Genomic DNA, 19894 nt, shown 5'->3' on the forward strand with positions numbered 1-19894 from the left:
TGAGAGAGACAAACAGACACGGTTATAACATTGAGAGTTGCGTGGTGCTACCAAGATATTGGGCATAAGGGTATGCGCACACGCTGCGGATTCTGCTGCGGATCTGCAGCTGATTTGGCCCTGCTGATCCACAGCAGTTCCGCAGACATTGTACAGTATAATGTTAGCCAATGGGATTTCAAATCTGCAGTGCACATGCTGCGTTTCTTTCCGTGCAGATTTGCTGCGGTTTTAAATCAGCAGCATGTCAATTTTTTCTGCAGATTCCGCAGCGGTTTGCCACCTGTTCCATTGTCCAGGTGTCAAACCACAGGGGAAAACCGCAGGCAAATCCGCAAATAAACCGCAGGTCACTTTACATGCGGTTTTACCTGCAAATCCGAGCGGGAAAATCCGCAGGTGAATCCGCAGCGTGTGCACTCACCCTTAAGCGATGCTGAAACTCGATTGTATCTCGTTTTCATGATTTTCTGGTTTTCATGAACTGACATTACAGCGTTGGTGCTGAGCACGCTGGATTTTCCAAGATTTGACTCTCAAAGCCAGCAAAATAGCAGCCATCCACTATTTTGCTGGATTCTTTTTTTAGGATTGGGAAAGGGTTAAATAATTAAAAAAAAAGTATATTCAGCTTTCCTCATGTGTGCTTATGCCACCTGCAAAGCTCCTTGGTCCTCTGCACTGGCATGAAGCATCTAGAAGCTGCAGAGGAGGCAGCATAAGAACAGGTGATGAAAGGCAAGTATGTTCTCTTTCTCTTTTTTTTAAAGGGGTTGTCCACTACCCGGACTGCCCTTTCTCAATCCCTATATTTCCTACCAAATAAAATGATAACACCTACACTCATCTCCAGTGACAGCGGTGTTCCAATGATCTCAGAAGTGGCTCTCCCAGGGCTTAAATGACAATGATGTGTCACGCAATCTCAGCACAGTTTCTGCCTTCAGATGTAATTGACATCCTGACAAAGTCATGACGTTGGTAGTGTCAAGTTGTCACCTGAGGGGGAACGAGCATCGCAGCATCCCCTAGCCTCCCCCTGTGTCACCTTCATTACCCACTCACCAAAAACACGGAGACTAGGATTTCTTTTTGGAATGTTTTGGCCACAGCAGCCTTTATTAAACACCAAACAACAAACAGTGAATCATAAATCACAAATATACAATAACTTGAGCACTGAGAAGGAGTCCTTGAAGCCCCAAGATCTTGGTGAAGAAACCCGAAATGCTGTGGACAAAACCCATCATGATTGCTCCCAGCCGTTACCCCACTGGCTCGGGAGCACCAACACCTATATATATTGTCCACTAAGCTACCTGGGGATCCGCCCACTTCTGTCGGAAACTCCCCATCCACCTTTCACCAGATCACCCCCAACATACCTTTGAACGAAGGAGACCCTAGACACTGAGTCTCCAAAACCAATTTTCAACCGGCTTCAAGGACTCCCCCCCCCCTCCCTTTCGAAACCGCCATGACCCAAAATAAAAGTAACCATCAACACATACCAAAGCAAAGGGAGGGAGGGCGGGACTACTTCTTTGCTGGGGAGCAGGATCCGAAAGAGGAGGGGGGCACCCCCACCCCTCCACTATATACTCCCCCAACTCCCCTCCTCCCGGGTACAACCACAGGCACAAACAATCCTGCTTGATGTCCCTTATCAATTCCCAAAATGGTTGAACCGCCAAGTCGTTACCCCCGACATGTAACACCAGGATGTCCGGAGCGCGGTCCAACCAAACGCACTCGTGTATTTCCTGCAAGACCCGTCTCCACTCCATCCCCCGAAAACCACACCAACGCAACAAGGCCGTGTTCCTGGAAAAACCGAGCTGTCTGCCTTCGTTCCTGACATCGGCTCGCAATGCTCCCCAGTAAACGAAGGAATGACCAAAAATCCACACCAGCAACGGCTCGACACCTAAAATAAAAAAGGCAATGCAAACATCCAATCCAACCTAAGTTAAACGTGCATGCAACCCTCTGCATCACCCATCACCACCCATCGACCTAACATAACTTCGGTAACGATTGGACGCCCAACCGCCAATGCGCCGTATCGAAGCCGCATCCAAACCCTGAACTGCCGCTTCTGATGCTGCCCCTATCCTGAACGAAAGAGAAGCAAAACGGGATTCATCCAACCCCAACAATCGAATGGACTTCTTAAAAACAGCGCAAAATTGGTATCTGGACAAACTAGAGCCATCAACGTGACACAAAAGGTAACTGCTCAAACTAGGACTAAGTTCCCAAAAACTCCGCAAACACTGAATGGGACACATCAAAGACCCGAGCACACTGCCTAACACCACTCGGCAGCCTTTTCCTGCCTGATCCGTCTTAGACCGCCGCAGCCAAAACTCAATGCCCCGTGCAGTAACCACAACGTCCCTGGCCAATATACCCCCAATTAACTCTTTGTTACCCGACATTAGCTCCCTTCCCTCAATGCGCCAAAGAATGCCAACGAAAAGGCTAAGCGAAATAACAAAACCTCATAGCGTGAAGAACACACCGACTCCAAAATGCCGCCCAACCGTTCCAATACATTAAAAGATATCGGACGCCTCAAATCACCCCCGCCTTTCAAATGGTGAAACCCTTTTGTCACCTGTTTCACCAAAAATGTCTTTGTCCAATCGCGACAGCCACGCAAACGGAAACCAAAAGACAACCCTGCCAAAATACGCATGGCTTTTGCACCCAACCAACCCTCGGAGGCCCCGCTCCACAACCAAGACAACAAAATTCCCTCCTGATCCAACCCAGGCCCGACTGCCGTACCGGCTGCAATCTGCTCCTCCCACTTGCGCCATACTGCCCGGTATGCCTCCCAAGTTTTTGGGGCTAAAGACGACTCAATCAGCGACTCCGCGACCCTTAAGCCACTTTCTACAGCTCCTCCGGACAAGCTAAACCCATGATCTCTGCCTCTGGCGCAAAAGAGCGGAACCGGTCCCACTGTGATCGAGAAAGAGTCAGCTACATTATATCGTTCTTGACATCTGGAACATGTGTCACGGTCACATGTGCATTCAGATCCAAACATAGTAAGACCAACTGTTGCAACACCCGAACGACTGGGGAAGACGATGCAGTAAGACCATTGATCGCACACACCACGCCCATGTTATCTCAATTAAAACGCACGCGCCGATCCCAAAACGCCCATCCCCACAGATGTACGGCTACGAGAATCGGGAAGATCTCCAACAAAGTGATGTCACGTACTAAGCCATCTGTAATCCACTCATTGGGCCACTGGGACGTGCACCACTGCCCCCGAAAGTAAGCCCCAAATCCGACACCACCAGCCGCATCCGTGAACAACTCCAACGCGTCGTTGCTGACCACCTCTTCCATCACCAACAAACAGTCATTATACCCCTCCAAAAAAGACTCTCAAATCGCCAAATCTGCCGAGTTCCGCCGACAATCTGATGAAATGATGTGGGGATCGAATCCCCGCAGTCGCACTTGCCAGGCGACGTGAAAAAACTCGCCCCATCGGCATGACTCCACATGCAAAGTTGAACTCCCCTAACAAAGTCTGGAGATCACGCAGTGACAACTTTTTTACCCGGCGCTCTCGGACCACCTCCGCCCGCAAATCCACCAACTTATCCTCGGGCAGCCGGAACTCCCACCTCACCGTGTCAATGACAATTCCCAAAAAACGCAGGCACGTACTGGGGCCCTCTGTTTTCCCAGGTGCGAGTGGAACTCCAAAACGCTCTGCCACCCACTAAATGGCCTGTAACATCCTCTCACAACGCGAAGAGTCCGCCGGGCCAACACACAAAAAGTCATCCAAGTAATGAATGACCGAATCGAAACCGGAAACATCATGCACGACCCACTGCAAAAAGGAACTGAAGGCTTCAAAATACGCACAGGACAGCGAACATTCCATGGGTAGACACCTGTCCACAAAAAACATGCCTTCCCAAAAGCAACCCAGCAACTTCATGCTATCCGGGTGAACCAGCAGCAAACGAAATGCGGATTCAACGTCCGTTTTGGCCATGAGGGGACCCTGACCGCATTTTCGCACCCACCGTGCTGCTTCATCAAAGGAGCAGTAAACCACCAAACAGATCTCTGGATCAATACCGTCGTTAACCGACCCCCCGCGTGGGTAAGACAAATGTTGAATAAGCCGAAACTTATTCGGCTCTTTCTTCGGAACCACTCCCAGAGGGGAAACCACCAAATCCAAAAACGGGGGAGAAACAAAGGGGCCAGCCATACAGCCCAACAAAACTTCCTTTTCCTGTTTTTCTGAAACCACCGGGATAACAAAACCGTCTTTAAAACCCGCGTACAGCAACGCCGCCTTCTCCCTGTCCCCGTATCTATTTAGATAAGGGACCATCCTTTCCAACTTCACTTGAGTCTCCCCCTTGGGAATTACTACCGCTGGTTCTGGGCTTCCCTTTCTTGAAACACTTGGCGACTCCATGCGTAGCGCTATTGCAGTTGGAGCAAAGATGTTTGAATTTGCAATTCGCCCCCAACGTACACTGGCCATCGTTAAACTGCCAGCACACCCCCAACTTATGACTCCCCGTTTGACCTTGCCCGCCTCTGCCTGAGACACCGGAATTGCTGCTACTCTGGCTGGTACTCCCAGCCCCCCCTTGAAAGGAGCTCCCAAACTTATTTTGAGCTATGACCCGCATCCACAACCCAATGTCCTTCTGGTCCCAACGGACAGCCTTCCTCTGCCGGAATTGCTCGTCGTAACACAACCAAGCCTGACCCCTGTAAACCCTATAGGTCTCCCCTATGGCATCAAAGTAACAAAAAAACGCCGAGCAATTATCGGGGGCCTTTTCCCCAATAACGCTTGCCAAGATAGCGAACGCCTGTTGCCAATTAACAAACGTTTCACGGATCAGACGCCACCTGCGCTTTTCTTCATCCTCCTTTTTGCAATCATCCTTCTTACCCTTATCCAAATTAAATTTCTCGAGTGGTAACAAGGAAAATATTTCCACGTACTCGTCCTTCCAAATGCGCTCCTTTACTTCCTTCTTTAAATGAGCCCCCAACTGGCTTCAAAACAAGCGTACACGTCCCCATGCGCCCTGTCGTCCAAATGCACACGACATTCTTTTTCCTTTTCAGTCTGCACCGACACCGCCTCGCTTGCACCCCGGCCGGATCCGACCCGCTCTGCCCAGCAGGACTCCCAGCTTGTACCCCAACCCAAGCTGCTACCGGTGAAGGTGCGACGAGACCCCGCTCCAGACGGGACACCAAATTACGCATGTCCGCGAGCACGTCGCTGACACCGCCGACTGCGGCTACGCCACCGAACCCCGACCCCCCACCGACACTGAGGGATTCTGCCAGCAGCCCCCCGCCTAAGCAAGATGATGTCACAACAGGATGACAAACAGGGGACACAGAATGATACTCACCAGGCTGCGAGGGGGCTGTGTGCCCTCCAGCCGGAAAACCTGGATCCGCGGATGTAACCTCGCCGGCTTGCTGTCGACCTCTGGGACTCCCCACAGGAGGAACCGGATGGGGGTGCCTGAGCCCCCCGGGGGACCCCGATGGGGGGACCTCGGATACGGATGCTGGCCGGGACACCATGCGGTGAGTTCCTGCTGCCACGCCTGGATCCAGCAGGGAAGCATGTATGGTCCCCCGCTGCGCCTCCAGGCCACCCAGAAAGAGCCCATCACGTCCATCCGTGGGCATCCCTGATGCCGGCCCTGCAGGTGTGCAGGCCGCAACCCTGCTGCTGTAACGTCCTCCTCCTCCTGAAGCAGTCGCTGAAGCAGACCGCCGAGCCGGGGCCCCCTCGCTGCGGCCCCCCGCTGCACCCGATGTCCCCCCACTGTTAGGGGACGGTGATAGCAGCCCTGCCAGGCTGCAGGCAGATGTTCCCCCGCCGATCGCCCCCATGCTTGAGGGGAAGGCAGGCCGTACGGCGAGACTACCGCTGCGGCCCCCCGCAGTTCCTTGTGCCTGCCGCCGCCCAGCGCATAACAGGTCCGCCCCCCTGTCTGGATCTAGTCTGCGGCCTTGTCACCGCCGCGGGCCCTCGCCGAGCCTGCGGATTCCTCCCAGGCAGGGTTGCGGCAGTGAGAGCAGAACGCGGCGCCCGGCCTGGAGGGTCCCGGGAGGGGCTCCTGCGGCATTGCGAGGCCCTGGGAGCTGAGTCGGGTGAGAGCCGCTCAGGAGGCCTCACCCGTCTGGAACGCCGCTCCCTCACCGATCCTGAGGCCGACTGCCCGGAGGTCCCTGGCACGATCCCTGCCACCTGTGACGCCAGCCAGCCTGGGGGCTGCGACCGCGCCGCGGCCCGTAACTGCTCCAGGAGTCGCTCCACCTCGGTCATGGTAAGTGGACTCACTGCTTCTTTGCTCACTGCTTCTTTGCTGGGGAGCAGGATCCGAAAGAGGAGGGAGGCACCCCGCCCCTTCACTATATACTTCCCCAACTACCCTCCTCCCGGGTACACCCCCTGTGCTCATGACCACCCCCCGTCATGCTGACCTCCGCCTATGCCTCCTTTGGGAGGGTGGGGAGGCTCAGCTCCGGCCATTTCTGAGTTGCAGCTGCTCTCTCACTTCATACAGATGTGTGTGATTTGTCCAAAGTTGGGGAGAGTGAAGCCAGAGCTGATTAGCCAAAGGAATCCTGTAACATATTGTCATGTGCGCCCCGGGAGAGCCAGTGTTGGAACTGCGAAGGTGAGTATCAGAGATTGAGAAGGAGTTGTCTGAGTAGAGGACAACTTTAACTTCATCCCCCTCCTCTACCCTAGCGTCTGCAGCAAACTCCTTGCCATATTGTCAATGGATCTTTATGTTGAAAGTTGCTCATTTAGATCCAGTATCCGGGCTTCCAAATATACAAGATGCACCCATTATACACAACAATGTGCACCCCCAGATGGGTGGTCAATGATTTCACAGATATGACAGGTTGTGCACTGGACGGTGCGGTCAGTACTGGAGCTCATTTTACTAACTGGAATGGCACAGATAACAAATAGAGACATATAGAATAAATAAATCAGGGAATACAAATCACAAACTTGACAACAAAATTCAGCCGCAGCACAGCCGGCAAGTCACTGCTATGTTTGCAAGATCAATTTGTACAAAACTACCCAGATAAAAAGTGACATCAATACAAAACAATGTAACCTCATATTATAATATAGCGATAAAACGTAAAATGATCAGGGGTATAATAATCGTGGTCATAGAGGTGCGACTGACTGGGCCTGTGCGGAAGGCCCGCTGACACCAGACATAATTTCACCTGGATGTGTATCAGTCAGCTGAAATGCAACGAGGCACAGAGATCCGCTCCCTACACTGCAATACACAACGCTTGGCGATGACGGGTGATGCATGGCAGTGATGTCATGAGTTGCCCATGCCATCATACCAAAGTTAGCTGAAATAGAGGAGGACATCTGCAAGTTGGGGGTACGGAGAAGGTAAGAATTAGGGTACGTTTCAACGTAATGTCTGCACTTTGGACGGAGCGGAAACCCCGCTCCGCCCAAAGCCCCGCCTCCTTCTGTACGCGCGGTGATTCCGGATGTGCTCATTGAACACATCCGGAATCGCCGCAGCATATCCATAGAGTAGGCTGTATACCTTGCGGAGACTGAGCGTCTCCACATGGTAAACAGACATGCTGCGGTCTAAAAAGACACGCCGCATGTCCGGTTTAGCGGGTGTGTGACCCGCGTATTCGGACGCATAGTGGAGCCGGGATTTCATAAAACCCCCTCCACTATGCTGTAACATCTGGATGCTGCGGCTGTACGCAGCATCCAACCCGCAGCAAATACTGAATGTTTCCGCTACGTGGAAACATGCCCTAATTGTTTGTTTCTCTTCAACCCCTTCACCCCGAAGCTTGTTTTCACCTGCCTGATCAGGCCAATTTTTACAATTCTGACCACTGTCACTTTATGAGGTCATAACTCTGGAACTCTTCTCTTATTGAGAATGTTTTATCGTGACATATACTTTATGATAGCGGTAACGTTTCTTTGATATGGCTTGCATATATTTGTGAAAAAAATGGAAATTTGGTGAAAATTTAGCAATTTTCATACTTTTAATTTTTATGCCCTTAAATCAGAATCATATCACACAAAATAGTTCATAAATAACATTTCCCACATGTCTACTTTACATCAACACAATTTTTGAAACATTATTTTTTTTGTTAGGAAGTTGTAAGGGTTCAAAGTTGGATAGCAATTTCTCATTTTTACAGCAAAATTTGCAAAACCATTTTTTTAGGGACCACATCACATTTGAAGTGACTTTGAGGGGTCAATATGACAGAAAATACCCAAATGTGACACCAATCTAAAAACTGCACCCCTCAAGGTGCTCAAAACCACATTCAAGAAGTTTATTAACTGTCCAGGAGCTTCACAGGAATTTTTGGACTGTGGAAGGAAAAAACAAACATTGACTTTTCTTTCACAAAAATTTTCCTTTAGACCTAATTTGTTTTTACTTTCACAAGGGTAACAGGAGAAAATGGACCATAGAATTTGTTGTGCAATTTCTCCTGAGCATGCCGATACCCTATACGTGGGGGAAATCTACTCTTTGAGCACATGGCAGGGCTTGGAAAGGAAGGAGCATCATTTGTCTTTTTGAATGTAAAATTTGCTAGAATAATGGATGCCATGTTGTGTTTGGAGAGCCTCTGATGAGCCTAAACAGTGGACACCCCCAACAAGTGACACCATTTCAGAAGCTAGACCCTTTATGGAGCTTATCTAGATGTATATTTAGCACCTTGACCCCACAGGTGCTTCACAGAAGTTTGTAACGTAGAGCCATGGAAATACAAAAATTACATTTTTCCAAAATAAATCTTTTTCAGCTCCTTATTTTGCTTTTTCATAAGGGTAACAGAAGAAATTGTTCCATACAATTTGTGCCATTTCTCCTGAGTATGCGATATCCCATATGTGGGGGAATAGTACTGTTTGGGCGCACGGCAGGGCTTGGAAGGGAAGGGGTGCCATTTGACTTTTTGAATGCAAAATTTTATGGAATAATTAGCGGACACCATGTCATGTTTGGAGAGCCCATGATGTGTTTAAACAGTGGAAACCCCCAACAAGTGACACCATTTTGTAATCTAGACCCCTTTGTAACCTTATCAAGTTGTGTATTGAGCACCTTGAACCCACAGGTGATTCACAGAAGTTTATAACGCTAAGCCGTGAAAATTTAAAAAAAAAATCAAAATTTTTCCCACAAAAAATTGTTTTAGCTACAAATTTTGTATTTTCACTAGGGCAGCAAGAGAAAATGGACCCCAATGTTTGCTGTGCAATTTTGCCTGAGTTCACCGATACCCCAAATGTGGTCAAAAACTACTTTTGAGGCACAGTGCAAAGCTCAGAAGGGAAGTAGCTCCATATTACAATGCAGATTTTGCTGCACTAGTTTGAGGGTGCCATGTTACATTGTCAGAGCCCTTGAGGTGCCAGACTAGCAGAACCCACATAAATGACCCCATTTTACCAATTAAAGTTTTCAATTAATTAATCTAGGGTTGCAGTGATTATATTGACACCACAGGTGTGTCACAGACTTTTATACCATTGGGCAATAAAGAAAAAGTAATTTACATTTTTACCACCAAGATTGTGTGTTAGCCCCAAGCTTTATATTTTCACACTGGGAAATGGATAAAAATGGCACCAAAACTTGTCCCACAATTTCTGCTGAATGTAGAACTACCCCATATGTGGCTGGAGAGACTCCGGAGAGACGGAGAGCTATTTGCCTCATGGAGCGCAGATTTTCCTAGACTAGTTTGCAGATTTCATATAAAGAGCCCCTAAGTGCCAGAAAAGTAGAATCCCCCCTCAATTGACCCCATTTTGGAAATTATAACCCTTTGGGAATTTATCTACAGATGTAGTGACGATATTGACTCCATGGGTGTTTTCCAAAGACAAGCAGCAGTGGCTGTTGCTGAGTGAAAATTGCAAACTGCTGTTGTAGTGCCCAGCACACTGTAGTAACCAGTACATTGTAGTAACCAGTTTTTTGCAGTCATCAGTACGTTATGCCCAGCCGGTGCTTCTGGAGACATGCACCTGTAAATTAGGCGGGCTCTCATCGCTATAGGAATGCCAAACATGTGGGCGCTAAATGTGGTTTAGTACACTGGGGCTCAGAAGGGAGGGGGGCATTAGGATTTGGGAGCGGAGAATTTATGGGGAGTGAGGAGCCATTTAGCTTTTCCATAGCCTCTGTGCTACCAGTAACGTGGAAACCCCTATATTTTCGTTAACAGATGACAGATCTGACTGAGGGCTTGCTTTTTTGTGGATTGTGTTGAAGCTTTTATTGGGAACATTTTACATAACATTTGAGATCACACTTATCAGGAGCCGTACGCTGAGCACTTACATCAGGGTTTCCATCTAAATCTCTGAGTGACGTGATTCAGATGAAACTCCTGAGGGATCCGTTCACTATAGTGAGGCAGCAGACTTACTCTGGACTCCCTCTGGCCTCTTGTTCAGCTGTGTCCTTCTTTTCAGAAGTGCACAAAACTGTGGCTGACGGCACTTTTACGTAATCCTTAAAAGACAGACACTGCCGGATCACTGGTCTTATGGCGTACACAGTGCCTCCATCTGCCTCATTATAGGGAATCTTCCACCAGGGGTTCTTTCTGAATCACGTATTTCAGAGATTTACACGGACACCTCAGTGTGAGCGCTCAGCGCAGAGCGCAGGATAAATGTGCACCAAGCCTTACTGCGATCTTTGGGAGGCAGAATGAAAAAATCAACATATGAAGAATTGATTTTATTTTTTATGCCGTTCCTCATGGTGGTATAAGTGATTAGGCGCTTTATTCTTCGGGTCAGTGCGCGATTACAGCGATACCAGATTTATGTCAGTTTTTTATGCTTGGCTGCTGTCACACACTAAAAGATACTTTTTATTGCCGTATCACCATATTTAGAGAGCTATAATTTTTACATATTTTGGGCCGACATAGTCATGTGATGGCTTGTTTGTTGCAGGACAAGCTGACGTTTTTGTTGGTACCATTCTCAGGCACATGACATTTTTTGACCGCTTTCTATTCTGATTTTTGGGAGACAAAATTAACAAAAAACAGCAATTCAGGAATTGCTTTTTGTTTTTTTTATACCATTCCGCGGGTGTTAAAATTGGTAAGACAGCTTTATTCTTCAGGTCAGTGCGATTATGATTATACGTAATTTATATTTTTTTCATGTTTTGGCGCTTTTACAGAATAAAACCTATTTTATAGAAAACATAATTATTTTTGCATCACTTTATTCTGAGAGCTATAACGTTTTTATTTTTCTGCTGATGGAGCTGTATGGCGGCTTGTTTATTGCGGGACAAGATGACGTTTTCAGCGGTACCATTTTTAGTTACATTCGTCTTTTTGATCGCGTTTTATTGCACTTTTTGTTCAGCGGCATGATGATAAAGCATTTTTTTTGCCTCGTTTTTTATTTTAATTTTCTACAGTGTTCACTGATGGGGTTAACTAGTGGGACAGTATTATAGAGCTGGTCGTTATGGACACGGTGATACCAAATATGTGTACTTTTATTATTTTTTTTATTTACATAAATAAATGCATTTATTGGAAAAATATATTTTTTTGTTTATTTAGGGATTTTTAAAAAAATATTTTTAAATTTTCTAATATTTTTTTAAAACTTTTTTACATTGTCCCAGGGTGGGACATCACTAAATAGTGCCAGATCGCTGATCTGATACTCTGTCACCCCATCACGTTGTCCTGTTGAAAACGCGAAGGGAACTTCGCCCTTCTGCCCTGCGGGTGACTTCTCTGTGGGATCCTTGGAGACCAGTCTGAATTCCTGCTCCTCTAAAGCTAAGTTTGCTGCTCGGCCTTTTGCTTTGGTGCTTTGACTTTGTTTTGCTTTGTTTTTCTGGATTTCTGCCATTCCCTGCTGGGGTGTGCTGAATTCATTTAGCTCTGTCTTCTGAAAATACCTGAGTGCTGATTTAGTTTTTGAAGCCTAGCTGCTTCAGGGCCTTTTTCATATCAGCTTGTTGGCTTATGTCTTTGATAGGGTTTTGGCAGATTGCAGACAGCAGCCTTCCTGTCCTTTCCTATCTAGGTAGTTTTGGGCCCCGTCTTTGCTCAGTCTATCTTTCTGTCTGTGTTAGTTTTTTCATCTTGCTTCACCGTCATTATATGTTGGGGGCTGCCTATTGCTTTGGGGTCTGCTCTGAGGCAGTTTAAATTTCCCCTTTCTTTCTTTAGGCCTATGTAATTCTCCGGCTGTGATCGAGGGGTCTAGGGCATCGTAGGAACCCCCCACGGCTACTGCTAGTTGTGTTGATAGGTTCAGGTCTGCAATCTGATAGTTGCCAACTTCTCTGGTTTTCTGGACTTAGCTTGTATTTCTGCTTTTGCCTCCTACGGTGACTCATTCATCACAGTGCAGCTCCCACAGAACAGTATATGTATGGCATGTCAGGAAGGGGTTAAAATGTGCTTGAGAAAAATAGAAGGGGACCATGATGGCGAGGGAGGGCATTATACCTGGAATGGGTCTAGAATGGGGAACATTATTACTGGAACGGTCCAGGATCGTGGATGTTATTACTGGAATTGTCCAGGATGGGGATCATTGTTATAGAAAGGTATGCAGGATGGGGGACATTATTACTGGAAGGGTCCAGGATGGGGGTCATTATTATAGAAAAGTGTACAGGATGGGGGGCATGATGGGAAACATTAGACCAAGAAGGCAAAGGGACCCAGGATAGGGGATATTATCACAGGAAGGATCCAGGCTGGGGGACATTATTGCATAATGGGGAACATTATACCAGGGAGGCAAAGGATGGGGAACATTATTACAGGAATGAACCAGGATGGGGGACATTATTACAGGAAGGAGCCAGGATGGGGAACGTTATTACAGGAAGGAGCCAGGATGGGGGACATTATTACAGGAAGGAGCCAGGATGGGGGACATTATTACAGGAAGGAGCCATGAATGGGGGACATTATTACAGGAAGGAGCCATGAATGGGGGACATTATTACAGGAAGGAGTCAGGATTCAGGGGATATTACTGCATGATGGGGAACATTATACCAGGGAGGCAAAGGGCCCATGATGGATGACATTAATACAGGATCCGGCCATGACTGGGAACATTATTACATGGGGGCGAACACGCATGTCTTTATAAGATCTACAATGCTACAAGGGCCCATACATCTGACCAACATGCAGGGAGGGCCCAGGTCCATATTTTGCAGCGTGACCCATTAGACTCTAGTTACGCCACTGAATAATGTACAAACAGCTGGTCCATACTCACCAGAGTACACCCCGGACACTGCCAGGAGGATCAGTGTGAGGAAGATCATCTTCTGCATCCTGCGTCTGATGTGACGGAGCAACATAAAGTAACTAAGAAGCAGAGACACAATACCCATTCACACTGCACATAGAGGAAGGGAGCTCAGGCACCAATAGGAGCTGCGATCCTAGTTACAGAGTGAAAGTGAAACTAGGAGATGATTCAGAAACAAGATCTCACTCCTTGTACTGACCTGGACAAACATGTTAGGTCACTTTTACTGCACAATGAACGCAGTAAAAATAAACCCTCCTGAAATGGCACAATTACATTTATTTTCACCACTTCACCACACCATGAATTTTCTTTCCCACTATATAGTGATACAAAAGGCTATCAAGACACTAATGATTCGGAAATGGCAGACGGCACCAACCTCGTACCTACAGTGCCATAAAATCGTAATAAGTCATATTTTTGTGTAGAAAGGCGCACTGCAAACTTTGCCACATTTTGACCAGGTTTATACATTTTATTATGGACTCAGACTATTTTTGTTAACTTTATGAAGTGTTTTTATACTCACACGTCTTGTAAGACTTTACTACAGTCTGTATTAGACACAATAGCGCCATGGAAGTGCTGTATGGCTTTATTTTTCTGTCCTTTGACCTTTCACTTTTGGTTCCAGGCTGCACATTTATACACTTTACACTTATTTGTAGTAATGAGCGAGCATGCTCGCCACTACTCGGTGCACGCCCGAGCATCTCACCCCAACAGGGTCGCAAGAAGCATGTTGATAAAAAAAGGCGCAAAATAACTGCCCATGAATTGAGGAAAATCAAGCGTGAAGCTGCCAAGATGCCATTTGCCACCAGTTTTGCCATATTTCAGAGCTGCAACGTTACTGGAGTATCAAACAGTTCAAGGTGTACCATACTCAGGGACATGGCCAAGGTAACGAAGGCTGAAAAATGACCACCTTTGAACAAGAAACATAAGATAAAACATCAAGACTGGGCCAAGAAATATCTTAAGACTGATTTTTGTAAGGTTTTATGGACTGATGAAATGAGAGTGACTCTTGATGGGCCAGATGGATGGGCCCGAGGTTGGATCAGTAAAGGGCAGAGAGCTCCACTCCGACTCAGACACCAGCAAGGTGGAGGTGGGGTACTGGTATGGGCTGGTATCATCAAAGAAGAACTTTTGGGACCTTTTCAGGTTGAGGATGGAGTGAAGCTCAACTCCCAGACCTACTGCCAGTTTCTGGAAGACACCTTCAAGCAGTGGTACAGGAAAAAGTCAGTATCGTTCAAGAAAAACATGATTTTCATGCAGGACAATGCTCCATCACATGCATCCAAATACTCCACAGTGTGGCTGGCCAGTAAAGGTCTAAAAGAAGAAAAAATAATGACATTGCCCCCTTGTTCACCTGATCTGAACCCCATAGAGAACCTGTAGTCCCTCATAAAATGTGAGATCTACAGAAAGTGAAAACAGTACACCTCTCGGAACATTGTCTGGGAGGCTGTGGTGGCTGCTGCATGCAATGTTGATCGTAAACAGATCAAGCAACTGACAGAATCTATGGATGGAAGGCTTTTGAGTGTCATCATAAAGAAAGGTGGCTATATTGGTCACTGATTTTTTTTGTTTTTTTTTGGATGTCAGAAATGTTTATTTCTAAATTTTGTGTTGTTATATTAGTTTACCTGGTGAAAATAAACAAGTGAGATGGGTATATATTTGGGTTTTATTAAGTTGCCTAATAATTCTGCACAGTAATAGTTACCTGCACAAACAGATATCCTCCTAAGATAGCCAAATCTAAAATAAACCCACTCCAACTTCCAAAAATATTAAGCTTTGATATTTGAGTCTTTTGGGTTGATTGAGAACATAGTTGTTGTTCAATAATAAAAAGAATCCTCTCAAATACAACTTGACCAATAATTCGGCACGTAGTGTATAGATATCAGTGCTAGGCAAGCAGGTAGTGTATGTGGATACATAGATATCAGTGCTAGGCAAGCAGGTAGTGTATGTGGATATATAGATATCAGTGCAAGGCAGGCAGTGTTTGTGGCAGACTTCATTGCATATAGCAAGCGGGTCCATTCCAATACTGTCTGCTGATGCTGCTGCTGCTCTTACAGATATTTATATACAAAGATCTAGGTTTGAGAGGACAGGAATAATTTTTTTTTGGATCTTAATCCTGATTATTTTGTTTAAAAGCAATCCAGAGCACACCGTTTTTCTGCTCCATTTGCTTGTTGGCACTGCAGAATACAGCCAGAGGCTTTCTATGTTACAGCGTAAAAATCCAGCTATTTTAACCCCTTTACCCCCAAGAGTGGTTGGCACATTAATGACCTGGCCAATTTTTACAATTCTGACCACTGTCCCTTTATGAGGTAATAACTCTGAAACACTTCCATGGATCCTGGTGATTCTGACATTGTTTTCTTATGACATATTGTACTTCATGTTAGTGGTAAAATTTCATTGATATAACTTGTGTTTATTTGTGAAAAAAGCGGAAATTTGTCGAAAATTTTGAAAATTTCGCAATTTTTCAACTTTTAATTTTTATACCCTTAAATCACAGAGATATGGCACACAAAATACGTAATGAGCAACATTTCCCACATGTTTACTTTACATCAGCACAATTTTGTAACCAAAATTTTTTTGTTAGGAACTTATAAGGGTTAAAAGTTGACCAGAGATTTCTCATTTTTGCAACACCATTTTTTTTAGGGACCACATCACATTTGAAATCACTTTGAGGGGTCTATATGATAGAAAATCCCCAAAATTGATGCCATTCTAAAAACTGCACCCCTCAAGGTGCTCAAAACCACATTCAAGAAGTTTATTAACCCTTCAGGTGCTTCACAAGAATTTTTTGAATGTTTAAAAAAAAAGAACATTTAACTTTTTTTCACAAAAAAATTACTTCAGGTCCAATTTTTTTTTATTTTACCAAGGGTAACAGGAGAAATTACACTACAAAAGTTATTGTGCAATTTGTTCAAAGTAGGCTGATACCACATCTGTGGGGGGAACCATTGTTTTGGCGCATGGCAGAGCTCGGAAGAGAAGGAGCACCGTTTGACTTTTTCTACGCAGAATTGGCTGGAATTGAGATCAAATGCCATTTCGCGTTTGGAAAGCCCCTGATATACCTGAACAGTGGAACCCCCCAATTCTAACTCCAAACCCTAACCCCAACACAACCCTAACCTTAGCCCTAACTCTAGCCCTAGCCCTAACCCTAACCCTAGCCCTAATGGGAAAATGGAAACAAATACATTTTTTTAATTTTTTTTATTTTTCCCTAACTAAGGGGGTGATAAAGGGGCATATGATTTACTATTTATAGTGGATTTTTATATTTTGGTAGCTGTCACATGCTAAAAGATGCTTTTTATTGTAAAAAATAGTTTTTGCATCACCACATTTTGAGAGCTATAATTTTTCCATATTTTGACCCACCAAGTCATGTGAGGTCTTATTTTTTGCGGGACAAGTTTATGTTTTTATTGGTACCATTTTCGGGCACATGACATTTTTTGATCGCTTTTTTTCCGATTTTTGGGACGCAGAATGAACAAAAACAGCTTTTCATGAATTTCTTTTGGGGGGTGCGTTTACACTGTTCCATTTGTGGTAAAAGTGATAAAGCGGTTTTATTCTTTGGGTCAGTACGATTACAGCGATACCTCATTTATATCTTTTTTATGTTTTGGCACTTTTATACACTAAAAAAATTTTATATAAAAAATAATTATTTTTGCATCGCTTTATTCTGCGAGCTATAACTTTTTATTTTTTTGCTGATGATGCTGTATGGTGGCTCTTTTTTTGCGGGACAAGATGTTTTCAGTGGTACCATGGTTATTATTTATATACGTCTTTTTGATCGCGTGTTATTGCACTTTTTGATCGGTGGCATGATGATGAAGCATTGATTTTTGCCTTGTTTTTTTTGTTAAGGGGTATCAGCGTACTCAGGACAAATTGCACAATAACTTTTGGGGTCCAATTTCTCCTGTTACCCTTAGGAAAATAAAAAAAAGGACCTGAAATAATTATTTTGTGAAAAAAAGTTAGATGTTCATTTTTTTTTAAAATATTCAAAACGTTCCTGTGAAGCACCTGAAGGGTTAATAAACTACTTGAATGTGGTTTTGAGCACTTTGATGGGTGCAGTTTTTAGAATGGTATCACATTTGGGTGTTTTCTATCATATAGATCCCTCAAAGTGGCTTCAAATGTGATGTGGTCCCCCCAAAAAAATAGTGTTGTAAAAATGAGAAATCACTGGTTAACTTTTAACCCTTATAACTTCATAATAAAAAAATTTTTTGATACCAAAAGTGTGCTGATATAAAGTAGACATGTAGGAAATGGCATTCTGTGTGCCATATCCCTGTGATTTAAGGACATGAAAATCAAAGTTGAAAAATTGCGAAATTTTCAAAATTTTCGCTGAATTTCCATTCTTTCTCAAATAAATGCAAATTATATCAAATAAATTATACCACTAACATGAAGTACAATATGTCATGAGAAAATGGGTTTGGCCGTCACACGCACGGTAGGTCTAGACGGACACTGACCCTGTGTCGTGGGCCCGAGTCCTGTGACCATATACCGTGCGTGCACACCGCTGAGACCTGTGAGGTCAACAGGCTCGGCATTTATGTTTATGCCTTAAGGCGCCTCTGTGAATATAACAGAGTACGCCCAGTGCACACTGGGTGACGTTCAACCCGTGTGCGATATACCGCCATATTGTGCGTCTGCCATTATATAGCAGCAGTTTAACACCTCTGCATGGTGGACTCCGGGCAGCGAACGCACTTTCTATTATTTTATATTTAGTGTGTTCTGCCATCCCTAACATTATACTAGCGCCAGGGTCTGGCTAGTAATGGCGGACCTGCAGCAGCTACAGCGGTACATTCGGCAGCTGGAGAGCAAGTTGGCGGCTATTGAGAGCTCGACCTCAGCTGCGAATGCTACACTGGCCACTGCTCAGGCAGTCGCAGAGGCTGTCTCACGCGTATCCACACCCACGCCTATGCCGACAATAGTCCGCCTCCCGTTGCCCAATAAGTTTTCTGGTGACAGCACCGCCTGCAGGGGTTTCGTGAGCCAGTGCTCTATCCAGCTGTAGTTACTGGCCACGCGATTTCTCACAGAGCGGGCAAAGGTGGGGTTTATTGTTTCTCTCCTATCAGGCAGGGCATTAGAGTGGGCTACGCCATTGTAGGAACGTGATGACCCCGTGGTTCAGGGCGCTGCTCAGTTCCTCACGGCCCTGAAGCAGGTCTTTTGGGGACCACGGATCACGCACGACACCTCTCTCCAGTTATTGGCCCTAACACAGGGGTCTCTCTCGGTCAGCCATTATTACGTCCGATTCCAGACATTGGCTTCCAAACTGTAATGGCCTGATAAAGCACTCGTCCCTGTGTTTTGGAGAGGGTTAGCGGAGCATGTTAAAGATGCTCTAGCAACCAGAGAGGTCCCCACAAGTTTGGAGGAGTTGATTGCCATCTCCACCCGCATTGATCTCCGGTTTACGGAGCGCGGGCTGGAACGTGCGCAATCCAGACGAAGGGTTAATTTGACTCCCACCTTCTCCGAGCCTCTAAGATTTCCCGCTCAGGAGCTTACACCTTCTGAACCTATGGAGGTGCCTCGCGCCGGCCCCAAGCCACGTCCGGTGCGAAGCTTCGCACGCTGTCACCAGTGCCGGCAGATTGGTCATTCGGCTAGCCCTTGTTCTCTGCGGTCGAAAAAACGATCACGTCCAATGGTCGTAGGTGGTGGTCTAACTAATATGAAAACCTTTTCCCCCAAACCAGTATTCCGAGGGACATTAGATAGCGGTGCTTCCACCTGGGAGGTAGAGGTCACGGTGGACTCCGGGGCAGAAGGAAACTTCATGTCCTCATCCTTTGCCCAAAAGCACGCTATTCCGCTGGTACTACTGCCTCGTCCCTTGACCATCAGGGTGGTTGACGGTGCACCTTTACCATCCCAAGTTACACACCAGACAGCACCTCTTGGTTTCTCAATCTCACCCTCTCATCACGAGACGTTGTCACTGTTCATTTTGCCAGATGGCATCGACCAGGTGCTTCTCGGACTTCCGTAGCTCCATTACCATTCCCCTCATATAGATCTTCGGGGAGTATACTGGGTTGGAGCAAGGACTGTGAGGGAAGGTGCATGAGGGGCAGTGTTCAAGTAGCATCCTCGGAGGTGCCCGCGGATCTTTCCGCGCTCCCTGGACACTACCGGCAGTACGTGGATGTCTTCTCCAAAAAATCAGCGGAGACGCTTCTGCCGCACCGTCCATACGATTGCCCGATAGACCTATTGCCAGGCGCGGAGCCTCGTAGAGGCCGTGTGTACCCTCTATCTCTCCTGGAGACAGAGGCCATGTCACAATATATCCGGGAGAACCTGGCAAGAGGGTTTATCAGAAAATCG

The 19894-nt window shown here is 46.1% G+C and overlaps 1 protein-coding gene across 1 annotated transcript in view; it reads right to left on the bottom strand.

The window, feature by feature from the left end:
* LOC141073821 (major histocompatibility complex class I-related gene protein-like) overlaps positions 1-13543 on the bottom strand; it is a 46179-nt gene extending 32636 nt beyond the window's left edge. Inside the window, exon 1 of the mRNA XM_073561276.1 lies at positions 13391-13543. Within this exon, the coding sequence (XP_073417377.1) occupies positions 13391-13508 (118 nt within the window). The 5' untranslated portion in view covers positions 13509-13543. The remainder of the gene's footprint in view (positions 1-13390) is intronic.
* Between the last annotated feature and the right edge of the window lie 6351 nt (positions 13544-19894).

This window comes from Dendrobates tinctorius, unplaced genomic scaffold (assembly GCF_039654945.1).
Source record: "Dendrobates tinctorius isolate UK_male_01 unplaced genomic scaffold, ASM3965494v1 ptg000315l, whole genome shotgun sequence".
In the NCBI taxonomy this organism is placed as follows: Eukaryota; Metazoa; Chordata; class Amphibia; order Anura; family Dendrobatidae; genus Dendrobates; species Dendrobates tinctorius.